Source organism: Dothidotthia symphoricarpi (assembly GCF_010015815.1).
Source record: "Dothidotthia symphoricarpi CBS 119687 unplaced genomic scaffold P153scaffold_3, whole genome shotgun sequence".
Lineage (NCBI taxonomy): Eukaryota > Fungi > Ascomycota > Dothideomycetes > Pleosporales > Dothidotthiaceae > Dothidotthia > Dothidotthia symphoricarpi.
The window spans coordinates 660,353-682,691 of record NW_022985010.1 but is presented as its reverse complement, the minus strand read 5'-3'; the positions used below and the strand labels follow the sequence as shown (position 1 = coordinate 682,691).

Sequence of the window (22,339 nt, the reverse complement as noted above, 5' to 3'; positions counted from 1 at the left end):
AGCGAGAATGGCAAAGACGTAGAACAAGTGGTCGTCGCAAGTGATATCAATCTATGCAATATGTGGAGGTAAGATGGAAGATGATGAAGGATGACGGGGCTTTCAGCTCAAAAGCAACGGCATGACCCAAGGCCTGACGAGGCTTGATTCACCGGCGATGAAATTGGCTAGGCTGAGGGTGCCTGGAGGAGGACTGCTACTCGTGCTCCAAACACGGTTCGAGTACGGTCCGCACGATGATTAGCCACTAGATCTGAGGAGCATATGCTCACGACTTTTACTTGAGGTCAAGTATGGAATAAGCAGTGTATGTACGTGAATAGTGCAACAGCAGGCGGGGAGTCCGGGCTGAGCTGCCCTGAATGAGGCGGAGGACATCGTGATCCGCCCCACCCAGACGCTTATTGGCTTTGTGAAGCAAGAGGTGGATGCATCCAATGGGTCATTCCAACGGATGCCTAAAAGTCAGGTGAGTGGCTTGGTGTTGAGGAGGGGAAAAGCATGGCCCAAGCGTCGAAGCTGTCAGCCACACGCGAGCCACAACAATGACGGCTTGGGGAAGGTGCTTACCAGCCGCGACTCCCAACACTCCCAACATCTGCTCTATCTCCCGCCATTCCTTTCGCTGTGATTCCAATCTGCTTTTGCTCGCTGTTGTTCGTACGCCCATCCTTCTCCAGCCATCAATCGCGCGTCAGAACAGCCTGCGCTCTGCAAATGGGATTTCTTTCGATTCTCCCCGCGAGCTTCGTTGTGGTAGAGACATGGATCACGAGATTATCGGTAAGCTCTAAATTGAAATTGAAACAGACGAGAACACTGGCTCACAGTGCCACGCAGCTCTTCCTGGGCCTGGTGCTCATCGGTCCATGGCTCGCCCTGGTTGTATACGACTTGTTCCTTTACATCTTCCGCGCCATCACGTACGAGATCCCGGTTATCGGCGGACGAGCTCGAGGGAAGGCACGACCGCGTGCTCCAACTCTCACGGAACGGCCTGACGGTCATCGGCGCAGATTCAGTCTCGCTCGGCGTCCCGAAGAACCAGCGCACAGCACCGGCGGCTCGCAATCGGAAGGCTCGGATGCTCGGCTAAGGCATATAACCGAGAAGGATGGTGATTCTTCCTCCACATGAGGTTGGAGATACAAAACGCTTTTGTCCCACACTGTGGAGTGGAAGACATGGCAGTAGAGTATGCCAAGGCACACTGTTTCGGGTGATCAAGAGATGTTGCTAGCCGGGGATCGTCTGTTGTGTGCAGATCTGGTGTGCAACAACGATTGATCGAAAGCACGTACATGCTGAGCGATTGCACAGCTCAATCACGATGCGCAAGGCATGCTGTAGACTTCGCAATGCCAATTGCATTTCGAGCCATCTTGTTCACTCTTCCAAAAAGTGCTGACAAGCGAAGACACACGTTCCATTCAACGACTTAAAAGCACAACATCGTAACTTCGGTTCGGCAATTCGATTGCTCAGGCAGCGTTGTCATCACGAACCAAGGACCTGGTCTTCTTTTAGTGGACGAGAATTGGTCTATCAGGACCTACCACTCCACGTTAGCTTCTTTTGCATATCTTCGACAACGAAAGGGAGACGCGCAGGATCAGTGCTATGACTCGTTCAATTTCCAACGACACAACGGACACTTCCACCATACCTGTTGTTACAAGATAATGGAATACAAACATAATCGTCCATCGCCAAACACCGCGCTGCTAGACTTCCATGCCCAGCCACAATCAGAAATCGGTCTTCTTCAGAGGGTTGTTGTTGGGGTCGAGGAACAGTAGCGAGCTTGGTGCTGCTGAGCAGAAAGAAGACTACGATAACATTGTGGCGCTTGCGGATGAGTGGAGGCTGAGACAAGGCCTTCGAAACGAGATTAATCGAATTGGTAGTGATGGTCTGACACACATGGCTGTCCTCGCACGGACTACATATCACCACCCGCGACCTATAATGTTTGGAATAGAACGATAGGCCAAGTAATGCATGTCTGAATCAAAAGCTGAATTGATTGGAAAATATATACACTTTGAAATAAGAATATGTTGACAGTGAACCAACCCACACTGACATGAAAATAGGACAATCCAGTCTAACCTCCATCAGCAGTCCCCTCATCTAAAGACAGGTTCCCTCAATGCTCGCCGTGGCGTTCTTGACGAACCCCTGTAGGAACCCAGCACCGTCGCACTGCAGCGCCTTGACAAACGCCTTGTGCACGATATCCGCACCCTGGGGGCTGGTATGCGTATGATCTGCAGGAAACAGCGCATCGACCTTGGTCTTACCCATGCTCTCGAAGATGCTCGCCACATACGCGCCGTGGTTAACATACATAGCGTTCGCGCCGATCTGGCTTGCAACCTTCTCGGCGTACCCGTAGAACCTGCTCTCGCTGTACACGAAGCTGCCGGTCTCCCAGGGGTTGTTTGGCGTCGGGCTGCTGTAGATGACCTTTGCGCCCTTGGCGACCAGCGCCTTGCCCGCCTGCAGCAGGTAGAACGGGTACGTGTACACGGTCGTGGCAGCGCCGTTGTAGGTGGATTGGCACGTCTCGGAGCCTCCGCCGGGGCATACGCTGCGTCCGTTGTCGGTGGGGGTCAGCGAGCCGCCGTCGTTGTGCCCGAACTCGATGATGACGATGTCGTTGGCTTTTACTAGGTTGACGATCTCGGTGAAGCGGCCTTCGACGGTGAAGGAGCGCGAGCTGCGGCCTCCGATGGCTTTGTTTACTACCGAGAGGGAGAGGGAGTAGGGGAGGTAGACACCCCAGCCTGGGAGGGAGTTAGTGGTGTGTATAGTAAAGGATAGTTAGGGCAGTGTGTACCTTGCTCCGCAGAGCCCGCAGCCCATTTCGTCATCGTCGAGTCTCCAGCCATGTAGACAGTCTGCGCGCGTTTCTCCACATCGCTAGTTGGCGCACCGAGGACGGTAGCAGCCAGTGCCAGCGAGGAGAGGATCTGGGGGAAGTAAAGCATCGTGAAGGGAATCAGATCAAGATGAACGAAACTTGACAGTGAAGTACACAGCAGCGAAAGACCTCAGAGAAAGACTGAATTGAACACACAAGACCCAGAAAACAAAACTTCTTCCCAAGGGCAAACCTCACCCTTTCTATACCACCGCTTTCTACCATCTAATTTCCATTTACCGCCCCCCCTAAGCACCAGAAAAGGCGAAAATGCCAAAACTCCGTCTCCCACTAATCAAACAACCCACACACAAACTCCGCTCGCACCTGAATCAAAAGATTTCCCACGAAAGAGCTACCACACGCACTAAGATGCCCACGGGCGTGCCCATACTCCACCGCAGATAGATTGGCACAGAGATTCGGGGGAAGGGCCGTATCACTAGGTACTATAAATTGACCGACCGACACCGCCGGGTTTAAGGCCACGGCGCTAAGTTGTATACGTTGGGCTGGATATATTGTAGACCGCCATGCATGCATGCGGGGGAGGAAACGGACTAGACTACTACCCGACGCTATGCAGTGTGTACTGTAATTGTCCGTAGCGGGGGACGTGCGGGCTCGGTTAGCGGGTGTGTCGTGCGCTGGGGTGGGGACTGGGTATCCGCTTAGGGCAGCGGTGTTTGGGGCTTGGATGCTAGCAATTGGAGGTTAATTGTTGGTGATGGGGTTGGTGGGTAGATGGGTAGTCGCTATCTAGCTGGCTATCTATTCAGGTACCATACCATTATTCCTTCATAGATACCGTATTTCGTACGTCAGCAATACGCGCCTCGCAAATACTTCACCATCCATCTATCCGTCCATCTACAAACCCACCCAATCAGCAATACCCTACTCTACCATATAATATAGTATAGTACAGTACACTATATTACAACCCACACGTCAATTTCCTCCGTCCGGAGATTTCTCTGAAACACGACATGACACGACACGACATGTGGAAGAATCTGATCCGGGTTCTCGTTTATTTTTTGTTCTAGAGCGGGAAGATGTTGGCTGGCTGGCTGGGCGCCTTGTCGTGTCAAGTCTAGTCACGCGCAGAGGTGCGAGTCAGGTGGTGTGGAGGTGAAACGGCGGCCAAGATGTGCGGATGAGTACCAAGGCTTGGGGTGCGTGTGAATCAACGCAGGTGGCGGGATGGAGGGAGGTGAATGGGGGAGGTTTGAATCGTGGTAGGTAGGTAGGGGCGGTGTATTTTCTCCCGAGACTTTTTATCGAGTGAGTGGGTGAGTGAGTGGTTGATTGGTGAATTGATGGATTGATGGATTGTACGGAGTCGGCTCCTACACATTTACTGTGGTAATCTCAGGTACTCGTCAGATTGCCCACAGATTGGTCGACACTGTCTTAATCACCAAGCCTGACGAATTAGAGGTAAGCACATAATGTGGAGAATGGCTTAGACTTAGGGGTACCACCGTATCTCTCGAGAAAGCCTCTACTCACATCGGTACATACTCTGCCATCCCGCCCAGTCTACCCAGTCTCCCCATCTCTAAGCCGTAATTACCAGGTCCCCAACCAACAATCCAGACCGCCCATCATCTCATCTGCGACTCAAGAACCCATCCCAAGACAAACATCAGCAACCTGGTATATTACGTGATTCCATCTACACAGGGGTAGATTTCTACTCTGTACTAGGTATTCCTTGATTACATCAAAACCCCTCACTCTACCAAGATACTCATGCACGACTTCCCCTCCATCGCAGGCAACGCCACGACGGAGAGAGGGTCTTGCGATGTGTTGTGTTGAAGTGCCCCTACACTACATGTATACGATACACACTCCTCATTGTAGTCTCAGAGCACACAGTAGATAAGTAAAGTGTGATACTGTAGTGAAAGGTGCGGTATTCCATACGCCAAGTTCCGTTCTAGATATGACAGAACAACCCATCCAGCCATCCAGCCATCCACCGCCCCACCAAACCAAAAGACCAGCCCAGCCATGCCATGCCCAGCCATGCCATCCAGCAGTGTTGAAAACGGACATATATGTCGCGCAGGGCGCCAAAACTCCATGCTTATGTTGAAAAGCGGTCGTAAAGGGCGTCAAAAAAACGCCATTCGTCATCTATCAATCAGTCATCCCAATCCAAGCCATCCCGTTCCGTTCCATTCCATCGCAGTATCGAACCTTCTGCTCTTTTACGTCGGCGACGGCGCCGCCGCCCCGGTAATATCCCCGTCCTCGCCCTGCACCGGCGCACACGTGCAGAAGAGATTTGTATCGCCGTACGCTGTATCTCCGCGTTAGCTTCCATCCACCCAAGCAATCAATTCACAGTAAGAAGAACTCGCAACATACCATCATCCACCCTCGTAACACTAGGCCAAAACTTCTTCTCCCTAAGATACCCCAACGGATACGCCGCCTTCTCCCGCCCATACGGCCTCTCCCACTCAGAAACAATAAGATCCATCTGCGAATGCGGCGCCATCCTCAGAACATTCTTCTCCCTTGGCTGCTCACCCCGCTCCACCTCCGCGATCTCCTTGCGAATCGCAATCAGCGCGTCGCAAAAGCGGTCCAACTCCGCCTTGCTCTCGCTCTCCGTGGGCTCGATCATAAGCGTGTTAGCGACGGGCCAGCTCATAGTCGGGGCGTGGAAGCCATAGTCTTGCAGCCGCTTCGCGACATCGATGGCCTCGATGCCCGCTGACTCCTTGAAGCCGCGGATATCGAGGATGAATTCGTGGGCGCAGCGGCCTTGGTCGTTGGTGTAGAGGATGGGGTAGTGGGGCCGCAGGCGCGAGAGGATGTAGTTTGCATTGAGCAGGGTGATCTTGGTGGCTTGGGTCAGGCCCACGGCGCCCATCATCTTGATGTAGGACCAGCTGATGGGCAGGATGCTGGCGCTGCCCCAGGGGGCGCCGCTGATGGGGTGGATGGCTTGCGCGCCGCCGGTTTCGTTGCGCAGGTGTCCGGGGAGGAAGGGCGAGAGGTGCGATTTTACGCCGATGGGGCCTACGCCGGGGCCGCCGCCGCCGTGTGGGATGCAGAATGTCTTGTGGAGGTTGAGGTGGCAGACGTCGGCGCCGATTTCGCCGGGGGAGGTGAGCCCGATTTGCGCGTTCATGTTCGCTCCGTCCATGTACACTTGCCCGCCGTGTTGGTGGACGAGGTTGCAAGCTTCCTTTACTTTTGGCTCGAATACGCCGAATGTGCTGGGGTAGGTGATCATGATGGCGCCGAGTTCTTCGCTGTGCTTCTCGCACTTGGCCTTTAGATCTGCCATGTCCAGGTTGCCGGTAGCTGTGTCGCACTTGATGGCTACAACTCGCATACCAGCCATCGCAGCACTGGCAGGGTTGGTGCCATGCGCAGACACAGGAATCAGGCAGATGTCTCGCTTCTTCCCGGGCTGCTGCTCCAGGTACTTGCGGATAACGCGGAGACCTGCGAACTCGCCTTGGGCGCCAGAGTTGGGTTGCAGTGAGACCGAGTGGAAACCAGTGATGTTGGCCAAATCATCTTCTAGCTGCTTGATCATCTCGAGATACCCCTTAGCTCGGTCCAGCGGTAGGAAAGGATGGAGGTTTGCCGACTCAAAAGAGACTGGTGCCATTTCTGTAGTGGCATTGAGCTTCATTGTGCACGATCCAAGCGGAATCATGGAGTGAACGAGGGAAAGATCCTTGGACTGAAGGTGGTGAATGTACCGCAAAAGCTCCGTCTCCGAGTGATGTGAATTGAAAACCTTATGCGTCAGGAACTCGCTAGTCCTCTTGAACGGCGCAGGTGGCTCTATCTCGATAGCTGTAGAGAATGACGTCTTGTCGCCCTTGCCGAGCTTTCGGAAAGGTTCAAGTAGTTTAGTGATGGTCTTGGATGTAGTTGTCTCGTCGACAGAAATGCCAATGTGGCTGTCGTCTACTTTTCGTACGAGAATCTGGCTGCGGTCAAGGTCGGCGATGATTGCATCCGTCTTGTCTCCAGTCTCTACGAGGAAAGTGTCAAACAGGGCTGGTGTATTGTCCATCTTTCCGCGTTTGCCAGTCTTGAAGCCGTTCTCGACGAGAGCCTGCTGAACAAGACGGGCCTTTGCAACAACCTGCTTGGCAATAGCAGTCAAGCCGTTCGGTCCATGGTACACAGCGTACATGGCACTCATGTTGGCCAGCAGAGCCTGCGCCGTGCAAATGTTACTCGTAGCCTTCTCACGGCGAATATGCTGCTCGCGAGTCTGCAGCGCAAGTCGCGCCGCAGGATTGCCCAGTCTATCTTTTGACAAGCCGATCAAACGGCCAGGAATCTTGCGCTTGTACTTCTCGTCGCAGGCAAAGAAAGCTGCGTGTGGCCCGCCAAAGCCCAAAGGCACACCAAAGCGCTGCGCATTCCCAAAGGCAATGTCAGCACCAAACTCCCCTGGCGGAGTGAGCAGCGTCAAGGCGAGCAAGTCGGTGGCAACGCTGAACAGGGCGCCAGTCTTGTGCACCTTATCCGCCAGACCACGGAAATCGCTGACCCCTCCATCCGTGTCCGGGTACTGCGCCAGCACACCAACAAGATCCTGGCCCAGTTCCTCAACCCTCTTGCTGTTGTCCTTGAGCACATCGGCGACCTCAATCGTGATGCCAAAGCCCTCAGCACGCGAGTACAAGACAGAAATCGTCTGCGGATGGCACGCCGAAGAGACGAGGAACGTCTTATTCGGGCGCTTCTGCCTCGACACCGGCAGCATGCCCAGCGACATAGTCATCGCCTCAGCAGCAGCCGTCGACTCATCCAACACGGAGGCATTCGCAATAGAAAGGGCCGTCAGATCCGAGACCATTGTCTGGAAGTTGAGCAGCGACTCCAGCCTACCCTGGCTGATCTCAGGCTGGTAGGGCGTGTAGCTCGTGTACCAGGCGGGGTTCTCAAGCACGTTGCGCTTGATGACCTCGGGCACCTTTGTGCCGTAGTAGCCCTGGCCGATCAGGCTCTTGCCCGGCCGATTCTGGTCCATGATGCGCTTGGCGTTCTTGAGGAAGACTGACTCGGGCACACCGTCGCTCTGCCATTGCGCCTCGTGGTGCTGCGACAGCTTCCCGATCTGCAGCTCGCGCGCCGACAGAATGTCCGCGGGGATGACTTGGCGGACGAACTCGTCGAGGCTGGCTACGGGCGGGTCGAGCGCTTGGAGCATCGCTTCTGCTGAGGACGCTGAGGGCCCGATGTGGCGGCGGGGGAACGTGTCGAGCGCTTCGGTGGGCTTCGCGGAGCTGGTGTGCTGGGGAGGGGTGTTGAAGACGTCGGCCGCGGCGTCTGGGGCAGGTACGGCAGCCGTTTGTTGGAATCGTTTCTGGAGACATTGCTGGCCATAGTGTGTTGCAGCTCGCGGGGAGCCAGCCAGCAATTGTGGGCGCGAAAGCTGGGCTATACGCGTCGAGCGGGAGAGCCTGCTAGCAGAGCAAGCTGCCCTGAGACAAGCCGTACGCATCGTGAATGACGTTGACCATACAGCTCAACTTCAAGATGACCTGTTGCTATTATCAAGCAAGTGTTCGCGGAACTCTTGTCAAGCTCGCCACGACAGAGCAAACACTCGCTTCTACCTCGTAAAGACCTGGGAGATGAAGACGCGAGACAAACACCACCTCAAAGCAAGTGAGCGACAGAAGAATGCAACGTCACGACATGGCAAAAATTCTAGCTGCACTCAACAGTAAGGGCACGTCTTAGCTATCACAAGCGTAACCCGTCATTATCCGTCCATGCTCGTAGCTCGATAACCAACCGAGCCAATCGCTACCATCCTCGACCGCGATAACACCGCACGCATCCACTGCACTCTTTGGGCAAAACTAAGCCTCGCCGCGTCGTGTCTTGGACATGATGTTACGTGATTTCTCATCGACCTGAATCTATGAACGTAAAGGTCATCAAATACTAGCCCGTCTCGGAGCCATGGTCCTCCTGAGGTTCTTCTCCTTCTCCGTCTCCTCCTGCACGGGCAGCACCCCCTGCTCCCTCAATTGCCCGAGATACTCCTGCCCGTACCTGTACCCAACCTCGTAGATCTCCTCGAACTTGGCAAAATCCAGCGTCCCGTACGGGTCAATAGGCGGGCGCATGTACCTGCATCCAGGCGTGTTCTTCGCGCGCTCCAGCGCATCAATGCTAGATACGTATGCCAAGCGCGACTGGATCTCGGACAGAGTGGGTGGGTTGGTGTACGTGGAAAAGGGGTTCCATCGATTGACAATGGCCCAGAAGCCTGAAAGCGAGTCGCCAAAGGCTTGAGGCGTGTCGTCGTCGAGACTACCCACGTCGACGGCGAAGATCACGTCGGCTCCTAGGCTCTTCATGTGTGCTACTGTGAGGTTGTCAATGTAGCCGCCGTCCAAGAGCATGCTACCATTGTCGCAGAGCGGAGGTAGGAGGCCAGCGAGCGACATGGATGCTCGAACATAGCGCCACGTGTAACCGCTTGTGTGAATTTCTGATCTGCTCTTGCTGATGTTGGTTGTGTTGCAATAAAACTCGAGCCATGAGTCCTCCATTTGGGAGTTGCCGAATGTCTTGAAGATGCCTCGATTGAACTCATGACCGGTCGTGTATGAAGCACTAGTACGTCAGCTTATCCTACTCACGAGAAGAAGAACTCAACTTACGAGGGATATGTGAGGTCGAGAGCAAACCTCCACATGCTGCCCATACGACTTGCAAACTTCTTCGCCCTACCGTACATGGGAACCACATCCGCATCCCAAGCATACAGCGCTCCGATGAAAGCACCAATCGAGGTACCGCCAATGATGTCAATGGGAATACCGGCCTCTTCAAGCGCCCGGATGATGCCAATCTGTGAAATGCCTCGAGCACCGCCGCCTCCCAGCACCAGCCCGACCGATTTGCCGCATAACCGCCTCGCAAGTCGGTGGAAATCACCTTTGAAGGGTGTGTCTGCCGAGTACAAAGGCGTCTGTCGAACTCTCCTCGACGTGTACTTCTGAATCTCAGCCTGAATGACTTGAACACGCTGCTTGAGCGCGTTGCCGAACCGACGACCTGCAGGATGCACCGGTTCCTGGGTAGCGCGGAAAGACATCTGAATATGATGATGACTTCCATTGATCCACGGGCGGTTACGCAACCACTTGCGCGTGAGACCAGATTGACAATACCTCTCGGCATGCAATAAGACCAGCTCTTTTCGCGCCGTTGTCTTGGTCGTGAGAAGGAACCGCTCATATTCACCAATATTCGGCGACGACTCAGCCAGGCCCACAAGCAGAATGCAATCTGCTTGGCTGATACAAGTTTGTGTCCAGGGCGACTTGACCGGCGTATCCGCGACGTAAAGAACCATGCCGTACTTCTCTTCCAGGTCTGCAAGATATTGGGAGAGCTTCAGCTTTCCCATACGGTTGAATGCATGTCGGCCGAGGTGGTTGAGAATCGCGGCCTGGTTGAGAGAGACTGCACCTCGTGGGGTCCCAATTTGTGTGAGCGCGTTCAGGAGACGGCTCGCAAAATCCACCACTGGTATACCGGAAGTGACAGGAAGGATCGCAATCGTGCGCAGGTTGACTGTCGAAGATACATTGGTACGCGTGGCCTTTGCGCTGCGTTCCTTACTCTGTTCGTGCAGCGGGTCATCAACCAACGCCCGCATACGGGAGGCAATGATTTTTGAGATTTTGATGGTGATGCCCGGATGCTCCAGAGCAAGACTGTTGAAAAGGGTCTTGGGGAACTTTGCAAGTTCCGTATCTCGAACTACATGCAACGACCCAGGACGAGCAGTCTCAGTAAGCACTTCGAGCTCACCAACGCTGTCACCTTGCCCATATTCGCCAATGACTTTCATGCTGCTGTTCTCGGCATCCTGTATAATTCGCAGTCGACCGTTCAGAACAATGTAAATAGCATCGCTTTCATCGCCTTGGTTGTAGATGACTTGTCCGGCGTTGACTTGAACCCATTCCAATGCAAAGTCAATATGCTGTATCAGGCGAGGAAGAAGAGTCGTAAGGCGCTTTGCCATTGTGAGCAGCACGACGGGGTATCTATCGACAATCCTCTCAATAGACGCCCGGGGCAGGAAGCCGACATAAACGTCTGTCTTCGCTGTGACATCTACGAAAGACCGGTTGGAGGATACGGTTCCGAGATAGCCGGCAAGACCGCCTGGTTTGGTCATAAACAGACTCTTTCTTGTCCGCTTCTTCTTGCTGCCATCAGGTTGTCGTTGAGACGAATTCGTGGCTGTACGCTTCAGTGGTGGGCCAAAAAGTTCCTCTGGCGTAAACCCGGTTTCAGTAGGAACAGTTCCAAGTACGTTCGAATCTGAGCCGTCTTCTTCAATAGACACGCTGACGTCGAGGAATCCATCCACGACATAGTATAGGCCCGGATTTCTCTCTCCTTGCTCAACAAGAACTGCATCTTTCGGGAAATACACAATCTCGACGTCGTTGACAATCTCTTCCAGGATGTTATGATGACCCACAGCACTCATTGTTGACATTCCTGATGCAGAAGCCATCGATTCAGTATCTCCATCCCGGGACGCCTCGTAAGGGTCAATGAACCCGAACGCGTTTGTAAAGATAGCCTTTTGTCGTTTGGTATCAAAAGAGAGAAGACGGGGAGATTGTTCGACTGATACGGCTGGTCTAGGTCTGTTTCCATTCTCTAGGTCTGTCAAACCGATAGCCCGGAACATGCATCGAAGAACGGATTCTCTAAAAACGGTAGCTTCGTCTATGGATTCTTGTCTATGCAACGTGGCGGGCCGCTTCAGCGGGGAGGCAAAAGGATTGAACCCGCCAGCGTCAAGCGGTGTGCGAGGATCTCGACGCTGGTCATGTTGATATGGTTGAGAAAAGCTGTTGCGACCGGACCGACCGCTTCCTCGCGCCATCTGAGAGTTTGTCAAAAGATCTCCCGCACTGATTCGGTCGTTGCGAGGGCCAGGTTCCGGGGAAGTCAGCTTGAACTGTATCTCACTGCTTGACTCCATTGGCGTCCCACGATTAGCGGCAGCCCGAGCTTGCGCGGCCGTTTCTCTCCTGAGCGAGACACTAGACCTGCGACGACGCCCGGCTCCAGGGTTGTGCAGTGCAATACCTTTCATGCCTTCGTCTGGACCAAGCCGCTCTTTCTCTTTGGCAAACTTTTCTTTCAGCCTTTCTAGAGGAGCGTCACGGAGGAACCCTGGAAGATCGTAGTTGGTGTACTTGTTCATAAGTTTCTCGGTACGAAGAACCTCGTTGGTCAAACTGAGGTATGCATGACTGGTTGCGAGGGTTACCCGTTGCAGACGTGTGAGAATAACTTGAACGATGTGTGCGGTCGCCTTGGGATAGATGCGGGTGAGGCGGTGGAATGCAGTGGCTGGAATAATGGCAATGGTGGTATCTACAGTCGCTCGTGCAACAATGTCTGGATGAGCAGACTTGAGCTTCTTCGGTCGTGCCGGTGATGTTCGAATTTTGGTGGGTTTAGGACGGTCACCAAACCCATCAGCATCCAAGGACAAGGGCGGCACGCTCGAAAGAGGTCCTCCTACCGTGGGACTGGCAACAGTAGATGTTCGTCGATGCCCTGATCCAACTTGTGGAACATAGTTTGGAGTTTGCGGTAGGGAATGGTTCGCTTCAAAGCCAGCATTTCTCGTCAGTGGCGTTTTTCGCTGAGGCGTCCCAGGCGCACTTAGGTCTGGGTCCTCATCATCGTCATGACGGAGCTTCACGTCCTCGGTGAATAGGGAGAGAATGGAAAACAACGAGGACATGGGCGCCCCGTTCTTCACTTCAGTAAGCAGTTGATAACCTTGACGGTGACTACTAGAATCTCCCGAAGACCCTTCGTCGGCATCTTCATCCTCGTCAGAGTCGCTTCCCTCTCGGTTTGACTTGACAAAGATTTGGACCAAACCGTCCACGACCAGACAGAAACCTTTTTCCTCTTCAAGAAGGATAGTCTCTCCAGCAGCAAGTCGTCGAGTTTGCATGGTACGCGTGAGTTCATGAAAGACAGGTCGCTCTAGGTAACCAAAGACCTTGATTGCGCTTAGAAACTCATCGAGGTAATTAGAAAGGCCCCTCTTGGAGTCAAATTCTTGAGTTTCGGGAAAAACCTCGACTTGAGGTTCCTCGCGTTGGGGTTCCGGCGGTAACCTTGCGTACATGGTCATGTAGCGATATCTCACAAAGTAACTGATTGTGGACACGACGAATACGACGAGCAACATACTATGACGATCAGCCAAACACCCAGCGACCCAGGTGACGGGAGATCTTACAGGGTTGTAAAGTTCATGGTGAAGGTCAGGCTCATAGAAAAGAGCGTGAAGAGCAGGGTTGGCAGTGTGTAGGTGAGCCAGTACAGAACGGTGGGGAGTACGCTCAACATGGACAGGATAACACGTCCGAGCAGACCAAAAGTTGACGTCGAGACTACTTCTGCGGCCTTCATGGCTGCAACAGAGGTCTGAGAAACGGCCGAAGCAGACGTCACAGCTTCGGAAGCCGCCATGGTAGCCATAGTGGGAGGCTAGCAAGTTCTTCGGAACGCTAGTTATGACAAGGTGGTTCCCTCGTGGGCGCGATTATACCACAAATGGGAGTGCGTGGAGCATATTTCCATGGTGTTTGGATCCTACGAAGCCGAAGACGATGACATGCTAGGTACATGTGCAAACGCACTTGGCTTGTGATAGACTCGAAGTGGATCGCTGCTGACTAAGCCGAGCCTGGGCAACCGCGACCCTTACGCGAGAGCTCCAGCTCCAGGTCCAGCTCGCGAAAGCGCTCCGAGCTTCTTCTCACCCATTGGCGCGCCATGGCTCCGTTCAAAGACGACCAGATCATTGTACGCGCCGCCGCGACACTGTTCCCTGCACGTGCACGAGCTGACATGTTTTCCAGGTCATCGCGCCGGGCTCCGAGACGACAGTCGCGCAGCTCGGTCTGCCCGAGTCGTTCACGCCCCCGCGTCTGCGCGTGAGGTCGCGCATGTTCGCTGCCGAGAAGGAGGGCGAATTCGAACCGTACAAGATCAGGCGGCGACAGGACAAGGCCGCGGAAAAGACTGGCGACGCCCAGGATCAGGCGCAAGATGAGACCAAGCAGGGCGCCGAGGGCGAAGACGACGTGATATGGGAGGAAGACCGCGTGTCGGAGGAAGGCGCGATATGGCCGATCCAGGAGGGCAAGATTGTCGACTGGCCCTGCTTCTTTGCCCTCATCTCCCACGTCTACAACACGCTCAACCCGCCCTTCCACACGGCCATCCTCCTCATAACCCAGCCGGCATGGACTCCGCGCGAGCACGAGAAGCTCACCCAGTTCTTCTTCGAGAAATTCAAGACGCCCGCATTCGGCCTGGTGGACGCGGCGCTGGCGACGACATGGGCGTATGGCGTGCACACTGCAACTATTATCGACGTGGGCAAGGAGAAGACTGATGTTACGGCTGTCAGCGAGTTCATTCCCCACACGCAAGGGAGGGTCATCTCGCTGCCAGAATGTGGAGGCGAGGCCTTCACCCAGGGTCTGCTCTCCAGGCTAAAGCCAAAGGGCCTCAACCGCGACATGTGCGAACAGCTCAAGAAGTCGCCCATCTGCGAAATCTTACCTATCGGGACACCTGTTCCGGGGTCGGGAGAGGTTGAGGAGCATCAGGTCGTCTCAAATCCCGCGGCAGCCGCGTCTACGGGTGCCCTGGCTTCCGGGCCTGCTGCAGCTGCATCAATCGGCAACGCACCACGAGGCCCTGGTCCTGACACCGAAGTTGGCGAGGAGCCCGCTGCCGATGAGAACGAGGGCGTCCTGGACGTCGCAAGCATCGTGGCAGGCGGCAAGATGACCGAATACCTCGCCAAGAAAGAGAGGGAGAAGCAAGACAAGGCCATTGCTAAGAAAAAGGGTGCACCGGTACAAGAACCGAACAAGCCTGTCAGGTTACCCAATTTCAAACGGCTCAAGGCAACGTTTCAATACGAGGATCATACGCTTCTGGATACCCTCAAGAATATGAACTTAAATACTCAGGACATGGCAGATGCGAAAGCCGCCCTCGACGAAGGTCCTGGCAAGAAGACACACACCGAAGGAGACAACGGCGAACCAAAGTCCGCGACCGAGGCAAACGGCGCAGGCTCTCTCAGACGGGAAATCGAGGTCGGCACAGAGCGATTCCTGGCGGGGAGCACCGGTACCCTAGAGAGGATTGCAGATGCTGTGTACCGAGCCATTTCATCAGTTGATGAGGTCAACAAGCGTAGCGAGCTTTGGGATTCTTTGATCATCTGCGGCAACGGATCAAAGCTGCGAGGTTCGTGAAGATCAATGACCCTTTCCTATCGTGATCTAAACTAATTCGTAACCAGGATTCAAGGAAGCACTTCTCCAAAGCGTACAAGCCAAATACCTCATCTCCCCTTCCTCGGCGACAATATTCACCTCTGAGATCCCCTCCAACGTCTCCACCCCCCTTGGAACAGGCGCCAATACTCCACAGCCTCAAATGGGCCAATACGGTCAACTTGGTCCCCACGGCGGCTCACAAGTCAACCCACTCCTTCTTGCGGCCACAACAGCGCAAACTCAGCACCTCATGTCGCATGGCGGCAACCAGCTGATGTCCACCATGTCACACAATACGCACTCTTCGCACGGCCAGACACCCACCTCGATCAAGACTGTCAAGCCCCCAGAATACTTCCCCGAGTGGAAAGACGTAGGATTTGACGAAGCAGCGTTCCTGGGAGCGCAGGTCGCCGCGAAGGTCATTTTCGTGGTCGACCAAGGTCAAAGTAAGGGCTACATGACGCGTCCAGACTACAACGATCAAGGTCCGCAGGGCATTCACGACTACAGTTTGTGATTTTGATAGGGGTGAGTATCGATGTAGTCGAATCTTGTATAGCTAGCTTTGGAGTTTGAAGATATCCCGGCGCAACGAAAAAGCAATATTTGGGCATAATAGGCTACCGGCGACCTGCGTAATGTGATCCTGCACTGACATTCTCTCACACTTTGTATCTGGCTTGTACGCAGTGGTCGAGCATTTGCTGCTTTCGGATGTGGAAGCTTCCCTCTGTATCGGGCGGCTCCGATACCTGACTCCACGTGCTAAGGGCGTACTAGATTAAGCGAGCGACTAGTCCCGTCAGTCCCATCCATACGCCGCCGCGGCTGAGAGATAGATAAAGCTGCTTGTGTGTCTCCGTTTGTAGACTTGTCTTGTCGTCTGTTTGCTTTCTATCTGGTTCTTTCCTGCAAGGTGTCCTTTATCCAGACTTCATATTGATATTCGTCCCCGCCCACATCGCATCTCCACTGTTTCCCCACAGAACACGGAATCAAGATCCCCCCGTCCAATCGTCCAGCGTTGAACCGGATACTTTCCCAACCCTCATTCACATTCATCGAAATGGCGGCCTCGGCACCCATATCGAAGACCATCTACCTCGGCCCCTTCGTGCATAGCACATCACTTACGGAGCTTGAGATTAGCGAGCAGGGAGCTATTGGGGTTGATGAGAAGGGTGTGATTGCTTTTGTTGAAAGAGATGTGGCCCATGACGGAGTCGACGAGATTAAGAGGCGGAATCAGGGGTGGGAGAATGCAGAGGTTGTGAGTGTTGAGGGAAACGGATTCTTCTTTCCGGGATTTATTGGTGAGTTTTTTGCAGGTCGTTATTTGAAAACTGGGAGAGTCAAACTCGTTGAAGATCTTGATTGGAATTTGTCGAAATCCTCACCTCACGCTCCATCTTGTTGAGGAAAATGACAAGCCAACGTTCAACTATCAAAATTGGCAACTCAAACTAACAAACTTGCAGACACACACACCCACGCCCCCCAACATCCAAATACCGGCCTCTTCGGGAAAACAACACTCCTCGACTGGCTACAGACTTACACCTTCCCTATGGAAGCCTCCTTTGCCTCGCTCCAAAAAGCATCAACCATCTACCGCAACTTCGTCTCGAGAACCCTCTCCCACGGCACAACAACCTGCGCCTACTACGCCACCATCCACGTCCCCGCCACCAACCTCCTCGCCGACATCTGCCTGGCACGCGGCCAACGAGCACTCGTAGGACGAGTATGCATGAACAGCGACCTAAGCCCAGAATACTACCGCGACGAAAGCACAGAAACCGGCCTCCGCGACAGTCTGGAAAGCATAAACTACATCCGCTCCATCGACCCCGCAGGCGAGATCGTAAAGCCCATCGTAACCCCCCGCTTCGCACCCTCTTGCACACCCGACTGCCTCTCCGCCATGGGCCGCCTAGCAAAAGAAACAGACACACACATCCAAACCCACATCTCGGAGAACGTCAACGAAATCGCCTTTGTGGCGGAAATGTTCCCCGCCCAAGACTCCTACACACACGTCTACGACACGCACGGCTTGCTCACCCCGAAAACTATCCTCGCCCACGCCGTTCATCTGTCCCCCGAGGAACGCGCGACCATCAAGCAGCGCGGGAGCAAGATCTCCCACTGCCCCGCGTCAAACACGGCGATTACGTCCGGCTGCGCCCCGGTCCGCACCCTGCTGGATGAAGGCCATACGGTCGGTCTCGGCACAGACGTATCCGGCGGTTTCCACCCGTCTATCCTCGAGAACGTGCGCCAGTGCATATGGGTATCCCGACACCTAGCGCTGCAGACATCCGACGCAGCGAAGCTCTCGACCGAAGAAGCGCTGTACCTCGCTACGCGTGGCGGGGCGGCCGTCGTCGGGCTGGAGGATAAGGTCGGTGCGTTTGAAGTCGGTATGGAATGGGATGCGCAGATGATTAGTCTGGGGACTGCGAATGAAGAAGGGTGTCCTGATGGGGCGTTTGAGGACGGGCCGGTCGATGTGTTTGGCTGGGAGAACTGGACGGAGAAGGTCGAGAAGTGGGTGTATAGTGGGGATGATAGGAATACGGTTGCGGTGTGGGTGAGGGGGCGGTTGGTGCATCGGACTGGGAAGTTTATGGGGGCTAGGGGTGCGGCGACGCCGTGAGTGTTTGGGGGTTTTCATGCTGGGTTTGCGACTTGTGGACATATAGATTCGCTTTGGTCTTCACTTGTAACCGTTGCCAAACCAAACTAAACTCAAATGCAAAAACGTCTATATTACTCCCCACTGATCACGACCCAAAGCACGCTTTAAAAAATGGCTTTTGCAGTCTGCATTTCGATCCGGCAAGATCAATTTCCCATACATCTGAAAAGTTTGTGAGCCATGAAACGGCAGGTTTCATAGCATTAAAGAAACTCGAAATCTTCACAAGCAGCGCCCAGACACCAGACACATAGGGGCTGGTTATCATACTTTTGCATCGATGCAAATGGCAAAGAACGTTCATTTGTTCTTGGGCATTACCTTTGGACAGAGAGACAGACAGACAGACACACTCCATATGAGTTTACTGCAGCTTTTTTTGAGTATTTGGACAGGTGAAGTTTTTAGAAAAGGCGGGGAGAAGACTTCATGTGACGGTCATGCAAACAATTGCAACCCTTTTTAAGAGAAAAGAAGACTTCTCGAGGTTTCTGGTCATAACTGTGCATTGCATTCGGTTTGATTCGGAAGTCTTTTGTTGTGGATGAGTGTGTTGGTTACAGACAGACAGACAAAAGAGTATACGTGATCGTTTTCTTTTCTCTACAGGCGGAAACATGAGATTCTAGGTGGCATGTTTTACAGAGAGTCGGGTCCTAAAAGGGTAAGGAAAACATAGAGGACCTGTTTCCAGCATTTTGGGATAGACATGACAGCGAAGAAGTTGGTTTTGAGGTGTGTTAGGTTTCGCGCACCTAGCAGTTCTGGGAGTGTTATCGGAGCTGGAGAACGCTTTTATTGGGGATTTGCTGAAGGTAAAAACATGTGGTCAAGGATAAGCACATTTCGATATATGAGGGTCCAAAACACATTGATCCATTTTATGCTCGAGCTAGTCATGGTTATTGTCCTCCTGATTTTTTATTGGGAACCGGAGAGGCGAGGAAGCGCATTGGCTTGCTTGTAATGACATTTAGAGGGCCCAGAAGCCATATTGGTCCCATGGGATCAGTTTGATTATGCGAGTTTATTAGGTAGGACTTTTCTTGACACAAAGGAAGACGTCCTGGAACATTGATCTTGGATTCTGATCTTTCAGGAGGGAGATGTAGAAGTATTTTGAAGTAGAAGGGAGCTTTTGAGAGGCGGGAGGAGGCGCCAGAGCATGACACAGGTGAGACCAATCTTTTAGAAAACGCCGATGAACCGTAGAGCAGTGATAGTAAACATGTATTTCGAGTTTGTGCGTTTTGTATATAGAGAACTAGGAGAATATTATCTGGAGGAAGAAGAACCAGCAAGCATGATCTGTAGATCCGGAAATTTGTCGGTGTGTGTAGGTAATGGTGTTTCATGTCATCAGTGTTGACAGGCTTGAGACATGACAAAATGTCGTGTCTTTTATATCGAGGGTTTTAGGAGTTTCTGAGGAGTTTGACAAGCGATTGTTTTGTTGCATCCCAAAGACCTCATGAAAAGCATGTATGCAATTTCGAGAAATGACGCCTAGTCGTGCAATCTCGAGATCAGAGTTCTGTAGAGAGTTGAAAGTGGATTTTGAGAGTTCGGCGTTATGTTGGCCGCAGGAACTTGACCAAATGCGGTAAGACTACCCCGAGCTAATACCGTATAAACTTGGTTAATCCGTTATATACTAGACAGGAGTAAATTAGACTAAATTTAAATAATCTAATACAATATTTAAGCTAATAGACCTTACTTATTAATTTATATCTTTAAGTATTACTTTAATTTTATTAATTTACTCTATAAATTGCTATTTAAAGCTTAAAAATTGCCTAATTCTATTATCTTAATAGAAACTTTAGTATTGCAATTTTTAAGTTATATAGGCTTAGTATTAGGTATATATATTAGATTATTTAAGCTGTTACATTAAAATATTAAGCGTTTAAATATAGAAGGTTAATTTAGTAATTAGAGTAATATTTTAAAATAATATAGTAGTCTAAACTAAAGCGCTAAGCTTTATTAATTTATTAGCTATATATATATTTTTTAAAAGTTATTAATAAACTTAGAGACTAGTAATATACTATAGAGTAGTTACTCTAAACCTTTCTAATTCTTTACCTTAATAATAGATATTAGATAGTACCTAAAAAAGCTAACGCGTTACTAGATTAGGCTATACTAAGCTCTTAGCGTAGTGCTAAGAACTTTATAAAACTTTAAACTTTTAAACTTATTAAATTATCTAAAGTATACTATAACTTTAATTAATAAGCTAGTATGCTTAACGCCCTTTTACTTAACTTAATTAAATTAATAATCTTCTTCTTCTACTTAGCCTCTACTGCTATATATACTTAATAGGAAGTTACTTACTTTATTTAACTAGAAAACTCTACTAATTTTAGTATAGTAAATAAGCTAGATAGAGCTTTAAGTTCCTCTATTATAATTACTCTAGTAGCTATTAAGCTCTCTATATTAGCCTTATATAATTATTAGATAAGCTCTAATCTTCTTAATTAACTATAACCTATAAGTCTTCTTAATTTATACATAAGTTTAAGTATATTAATAGTAACTTTAGGTAGTATATATATAGCTATATATTTAGCTAGCTACTTACCTTTATCTTAAGCTCTATTAGTTAGTAAAGCCTATTTAAAGCTATTCTATATATTATCCTTAATCTTAAGCTTAATAGGTAGCTTAGTAGTCTCCTATCTATTAAAGTTAATAAGATTACTTAGTATATCTTTTATTCTAATTAACCTATCTTATAATCTACTTAGGCTAATAGCTATTCTAGTATATATAAAGGAGTTAACTATAATCTTTTATAAGTTATAGTAGAGATAATTCTAGGTATTACTAATAGCTTTAGTAATAGCTATCCTTTATTCTAAAATTACTACTTAACTTAAGGTAGGTTTATTCTAATCTAAAATAAGTTCTATCTCTTTTCTTAGGTATACCTTAAAAGGTTTATTAATAGTAATATCTAGTAGCTAGAGTATTTCTATATATCTAAGTAGAATTAATGCTAGTATAATTCTACGCGCTAGCTTCTTATACTAGGTTAAAACCTAATTAGTTTTATAGAAGAAAGTGTAGTTTATTATAAGTAAGCTCTTTCTTCCTCCTAATACTAGTATAAGCTACGCTAGTAAATAGGTTAGAGTTAAGTAGAAGTTAGGTCTTATATAAGTATAACCTAACTCTAACCTAACTTATACCTAACGTATAGTCTACTCTAACCTAACTCTAACCTAAGTTTTTTACACTAGTATTAGGTTAGGGTAGAGTTAGAGTTGCATAGACCTTAGGTAGAGGTTAGGTAGGCTCTACTAATTAAAGGACTTTACTATAATCTATTATTATATACCTAATTAGCTATACCCCTGTCTAGGTCTGTATAACCTAACTCTAACCCTAACCTAACGTATAGTCTACCTTAACCTAACTCTAACTCTAAGCTTAGACTACCTTAACCTAACTATAACTCTAAGCTTAGACTACTCTAACCTAACCTTAACCTAGAGTCTATATAACTCTAACTTAACCCTAACCTATTATTAGGTACTCTAAACCTATTTACTAGTATAGTATAAGCTCTAAATCTAACTATTTTTAAAATAAGGTCTTATTATTATATACTAACTTATTTACCTTAATAGTTACCTAAGGATTCTACTAGAGACGTTCTACTATATTAATTAGCCTACCTAGTGTTCTATAAAAGATTAACTTAGGCTTTAACTAGAGCTTATAAGAGGCTAACTCTAAGAGTAGTTACTAGTATAAATTAAATAAATTTACTAAGGATTTATAGTACTAGCTTTTCTTTACTTATAGTTCTTTTAGTAGTATACTAGCTATTTCTAGTAGGCTAGCTAAGAGTAGGTATTAGTAGTTAGAGTTACTAAGCTCTAAGGCTTTACTTACTAAAGTTTTACTAGGCCTAGCCTATTATATAAGCTCTCTTCTAGTAAGAAAAAATTATTTATATTTTTACTCTACTATAATATAACGTGTTAACCTGCCTCTATACGTAATTTTTACTATAGCTATACTAACTTTACTAGCCTTAACTTCTACTTTACCTACTACTATAATAGTAGGTCTACCTAAAAAGCTTATATTATTTTTTAAGTTCTTTTTTATAGCTGCTAGCTCTCTAAAGAAGTCTTTAGTAAGAAAGTAAACTTATTCTATTACTAAAGGTAATAAGAAGGCCTTATTTTTACCTATAAGTTTATTTAGTTTATTAGATTTACTCTTTTCTTTACTAACTTTTTATTTTATTAGTTTTACGCCTTACTACTTACTTATTTATTACTACTAATACTATCTCTACTC

At 50.1% G+C, this 22,339-nt stretch overlaps 7 protein-coding genes across 7 annotated transcripts; 3 read left to right on the top strand and 4 right to left on the bottom strand.

Moving 5' to 3' along the window:
* Window positions 1–717: 717 nt before the first annotated feature.
* P153DRAFT_281827 (uncharacterized protein) lies at window positions 718–1,137 on the top strand (the record flags this gene model as incomplete). The annotated part of the gene is made up of 2 exons (XM_033663160.1): window positions 718–783; window positions 841–1,137. 2 exons carry the CDS (start codon window positions 718–720, stop codon window positions 1,135–1,137), a joined length of 363 nt encoding a protein of 120 aa, XP_033527735.1.
* Window positions 1,138–2,133: 996 nt separating this feature from the next.
* P153DRAFT_308068 (carbohydrate esterase family 12 protein) lies at window positions 2,134–2,993 on the bottom strand (the record flags this gene model as incomplete). Its single annotated transcript, XM_033664690.1, has 2 exons — window positions 2,134–2,789; window positions 2,843–2,993. The coding sequence occupies 2 exons, from the start codon at window positions 2,991–2,993 to the stop codon at window positions 2,134–2,136; spliced, it is 807 nt and encodes a 268-aa protein (XP_033527734.1).
* A 2,155-nt stretch (window positions 2,994–5,148) lies between these two features.
* P153DRAFT_372978 (glycine dehydrogenase-like protein) lies at window positions 5,149–8,426 on the bottom strand (the record flags this gene model as incomplete). Its single annotated transcript, XM_033669433.1, has 2 exons — window positions 5,149–5,240; window positions 5,309–8,426. The coding sequence occupies 2 exons, from the start codon at window positions 8,424–8,426 to the stop codon at window positions 5,149–5,151; spliced, it is 3,210 nt and encodes a 1,069-aa protein (XP_033527733.1).
* Window positions 8,427–8,646: 220 nt separating this feature from the next.
* Window positions 8,647–13,603, bottom strand: P153DRAFT_308061 (lysophospholipase NTE1). Its single transcript, XM_033664689.1, has 3 exons — window positions 13,239–13,603; window positions 9,601–13,188; window positions 8,647–9,553 (listed from the first exon to the last, which is right to left on the bottom strand). Exons 1-3 carry the CDS (start codon window positions 13,478–13,480, stop codon window positions 8,869–8,871), a joined length of 4,515 nt encoding a protein of 1,504 aa, XP_033527732.1. The 5' UTR covers window positions 13,481–13,603; the 3' UTR covers window positions 8,647–8,868.
* Window positions 13,604–13,750: 147 nt separating this feature from the next.
* On the top strand, window positions 13,751–16,030 carry P153DRAFT_331999 (uncharacterized protein). The gene is made up of 3 exons (XM_033665490.1): window positions 13,751–13,807; window positions 13,864–15,271; window positions 15,327–16,030. The coding sequence occupies exons 1-3, from the start codon at window positions 13,778–13,780 to the stop codon at window positions 15,821–15,823; spliced, it is 1,935 nt and encodes a 644-aa protein (XP_033527731.1). The 5' UTR covers window positions 13,751–13,777; the 3' UTR covers window positions 15,824–16,030.
* Window positions 16,031–16,176: 146 nt separating this feature from the next.
* P153DRAFT_363540 (guanine deaminase) lies at window positions 16,177–18,076 on the top strand. Its single transcript, XM_033667396.1, has 2 exons — window positions 16,177–16,619; window positions 16,785–18,076. Exons 1-2 carry the CDS (start codon window positions 16,373–16,375, stop codon window positions 17,963–17,965), a joined length of 1,428 nt encoding a protein of 475 aa, XP_033527730.1. The 5' UTR covers window positions 16,177–16,372; the 3' UTR covers window positions 17,966–18,076.
* A 762-nt stretch (window positions 18,077–18,838) lies between these two features.
* Window positions 18,839–19,539, bottom strand: P153DRAFT_154886 (uncharacterized protein). Its single transcript, XM_033662225.1, has one exon. It carries the CDS (start codon window positions 19,360–19,362, stop codon window positions 18,910–18,912), a length of 453 nt encoding a protein of 150 aa, XP_033527729.1. The 5' UTR covers window positions 19,363–19,539; the 3' UTR covers window positions 18,839–18,909.
* Window positions 19,540–22,339: the final 2,800 nt, after the last annotated feature.

What these genes read in the sequence shown, in the direction of transcription:
- P153DRAFT_154886 (XM_033662225.1), bottom strand. Translation starts at nt 19,362, where the DNA reads ATGAAACACCATTACCTACACACACCGACAAATTTCCGGATCTACAGA.
- P153DRAFT_308061 (XM_033664689.1), bottom strand. Translation starts at nt 13,480, where the DNA reads ATGGCTACCATGGCGGCTTCCGAAGCTGTGACGTCTGCTTCGGCCGTT. An exon ending in ACCATGAACTTTACAACCCT is followed by an intron (nt 13,189 to 13,238) that starts GTAAGATCTCCC and finishes TGATCGTCATAG; the next exon opens with TATGTTGCTCGTCGTATTCG. An exon ending in CTCGACCTCACATATCCCTC is followed by an intron (nt 9,554 to 9,600) that starts GTAAGTTGAGTT and finishes CTGACGTACTAG; the next exon opens with TGCTTCATACACGACCGGTC.
- P153DRAFT_331999 (XM_033665490.1), top strand. Translation starts at nt 13,778, where the DNA reads ATGGCTCCGTTCAAAGACGACCAGATCATT. An exon ending in TCAAAGACGACCAGATCATT is followed by an intron (nt 13,808 to 13,863) that starts GTACGCGCCGCC and finishes CATGTTTTCCAG; the next exon opens with GTCATCGCGCCGGGCTCCGA. An exon ending in CAACGGATCAAAGCTGCGAG is followed by an intron (nt 15,272 to 15,326) that starts GTTCGTGAAGAT and finishes ATTCGTAACCAG; the next exon opens with GATTCAAGGAAGCACTTCTC.
- P153DRAFT_363540 (XM_033667396.1), top strand. Translation starts at nt 16,373, where the DNA reads ATGGCGGCCTCGGCACCCATATCGAAGACCATCTACCTCGGCCCCTTC. An exon ending in CTTCTTTCCGGGATTTATTG is followed by an intron (nt 16,620 to 16,784) that starts GTGAGTTTTTTG and finishes ACAAACTTGCAG; the next exon opens with ACACACACACCCACGCCCCC.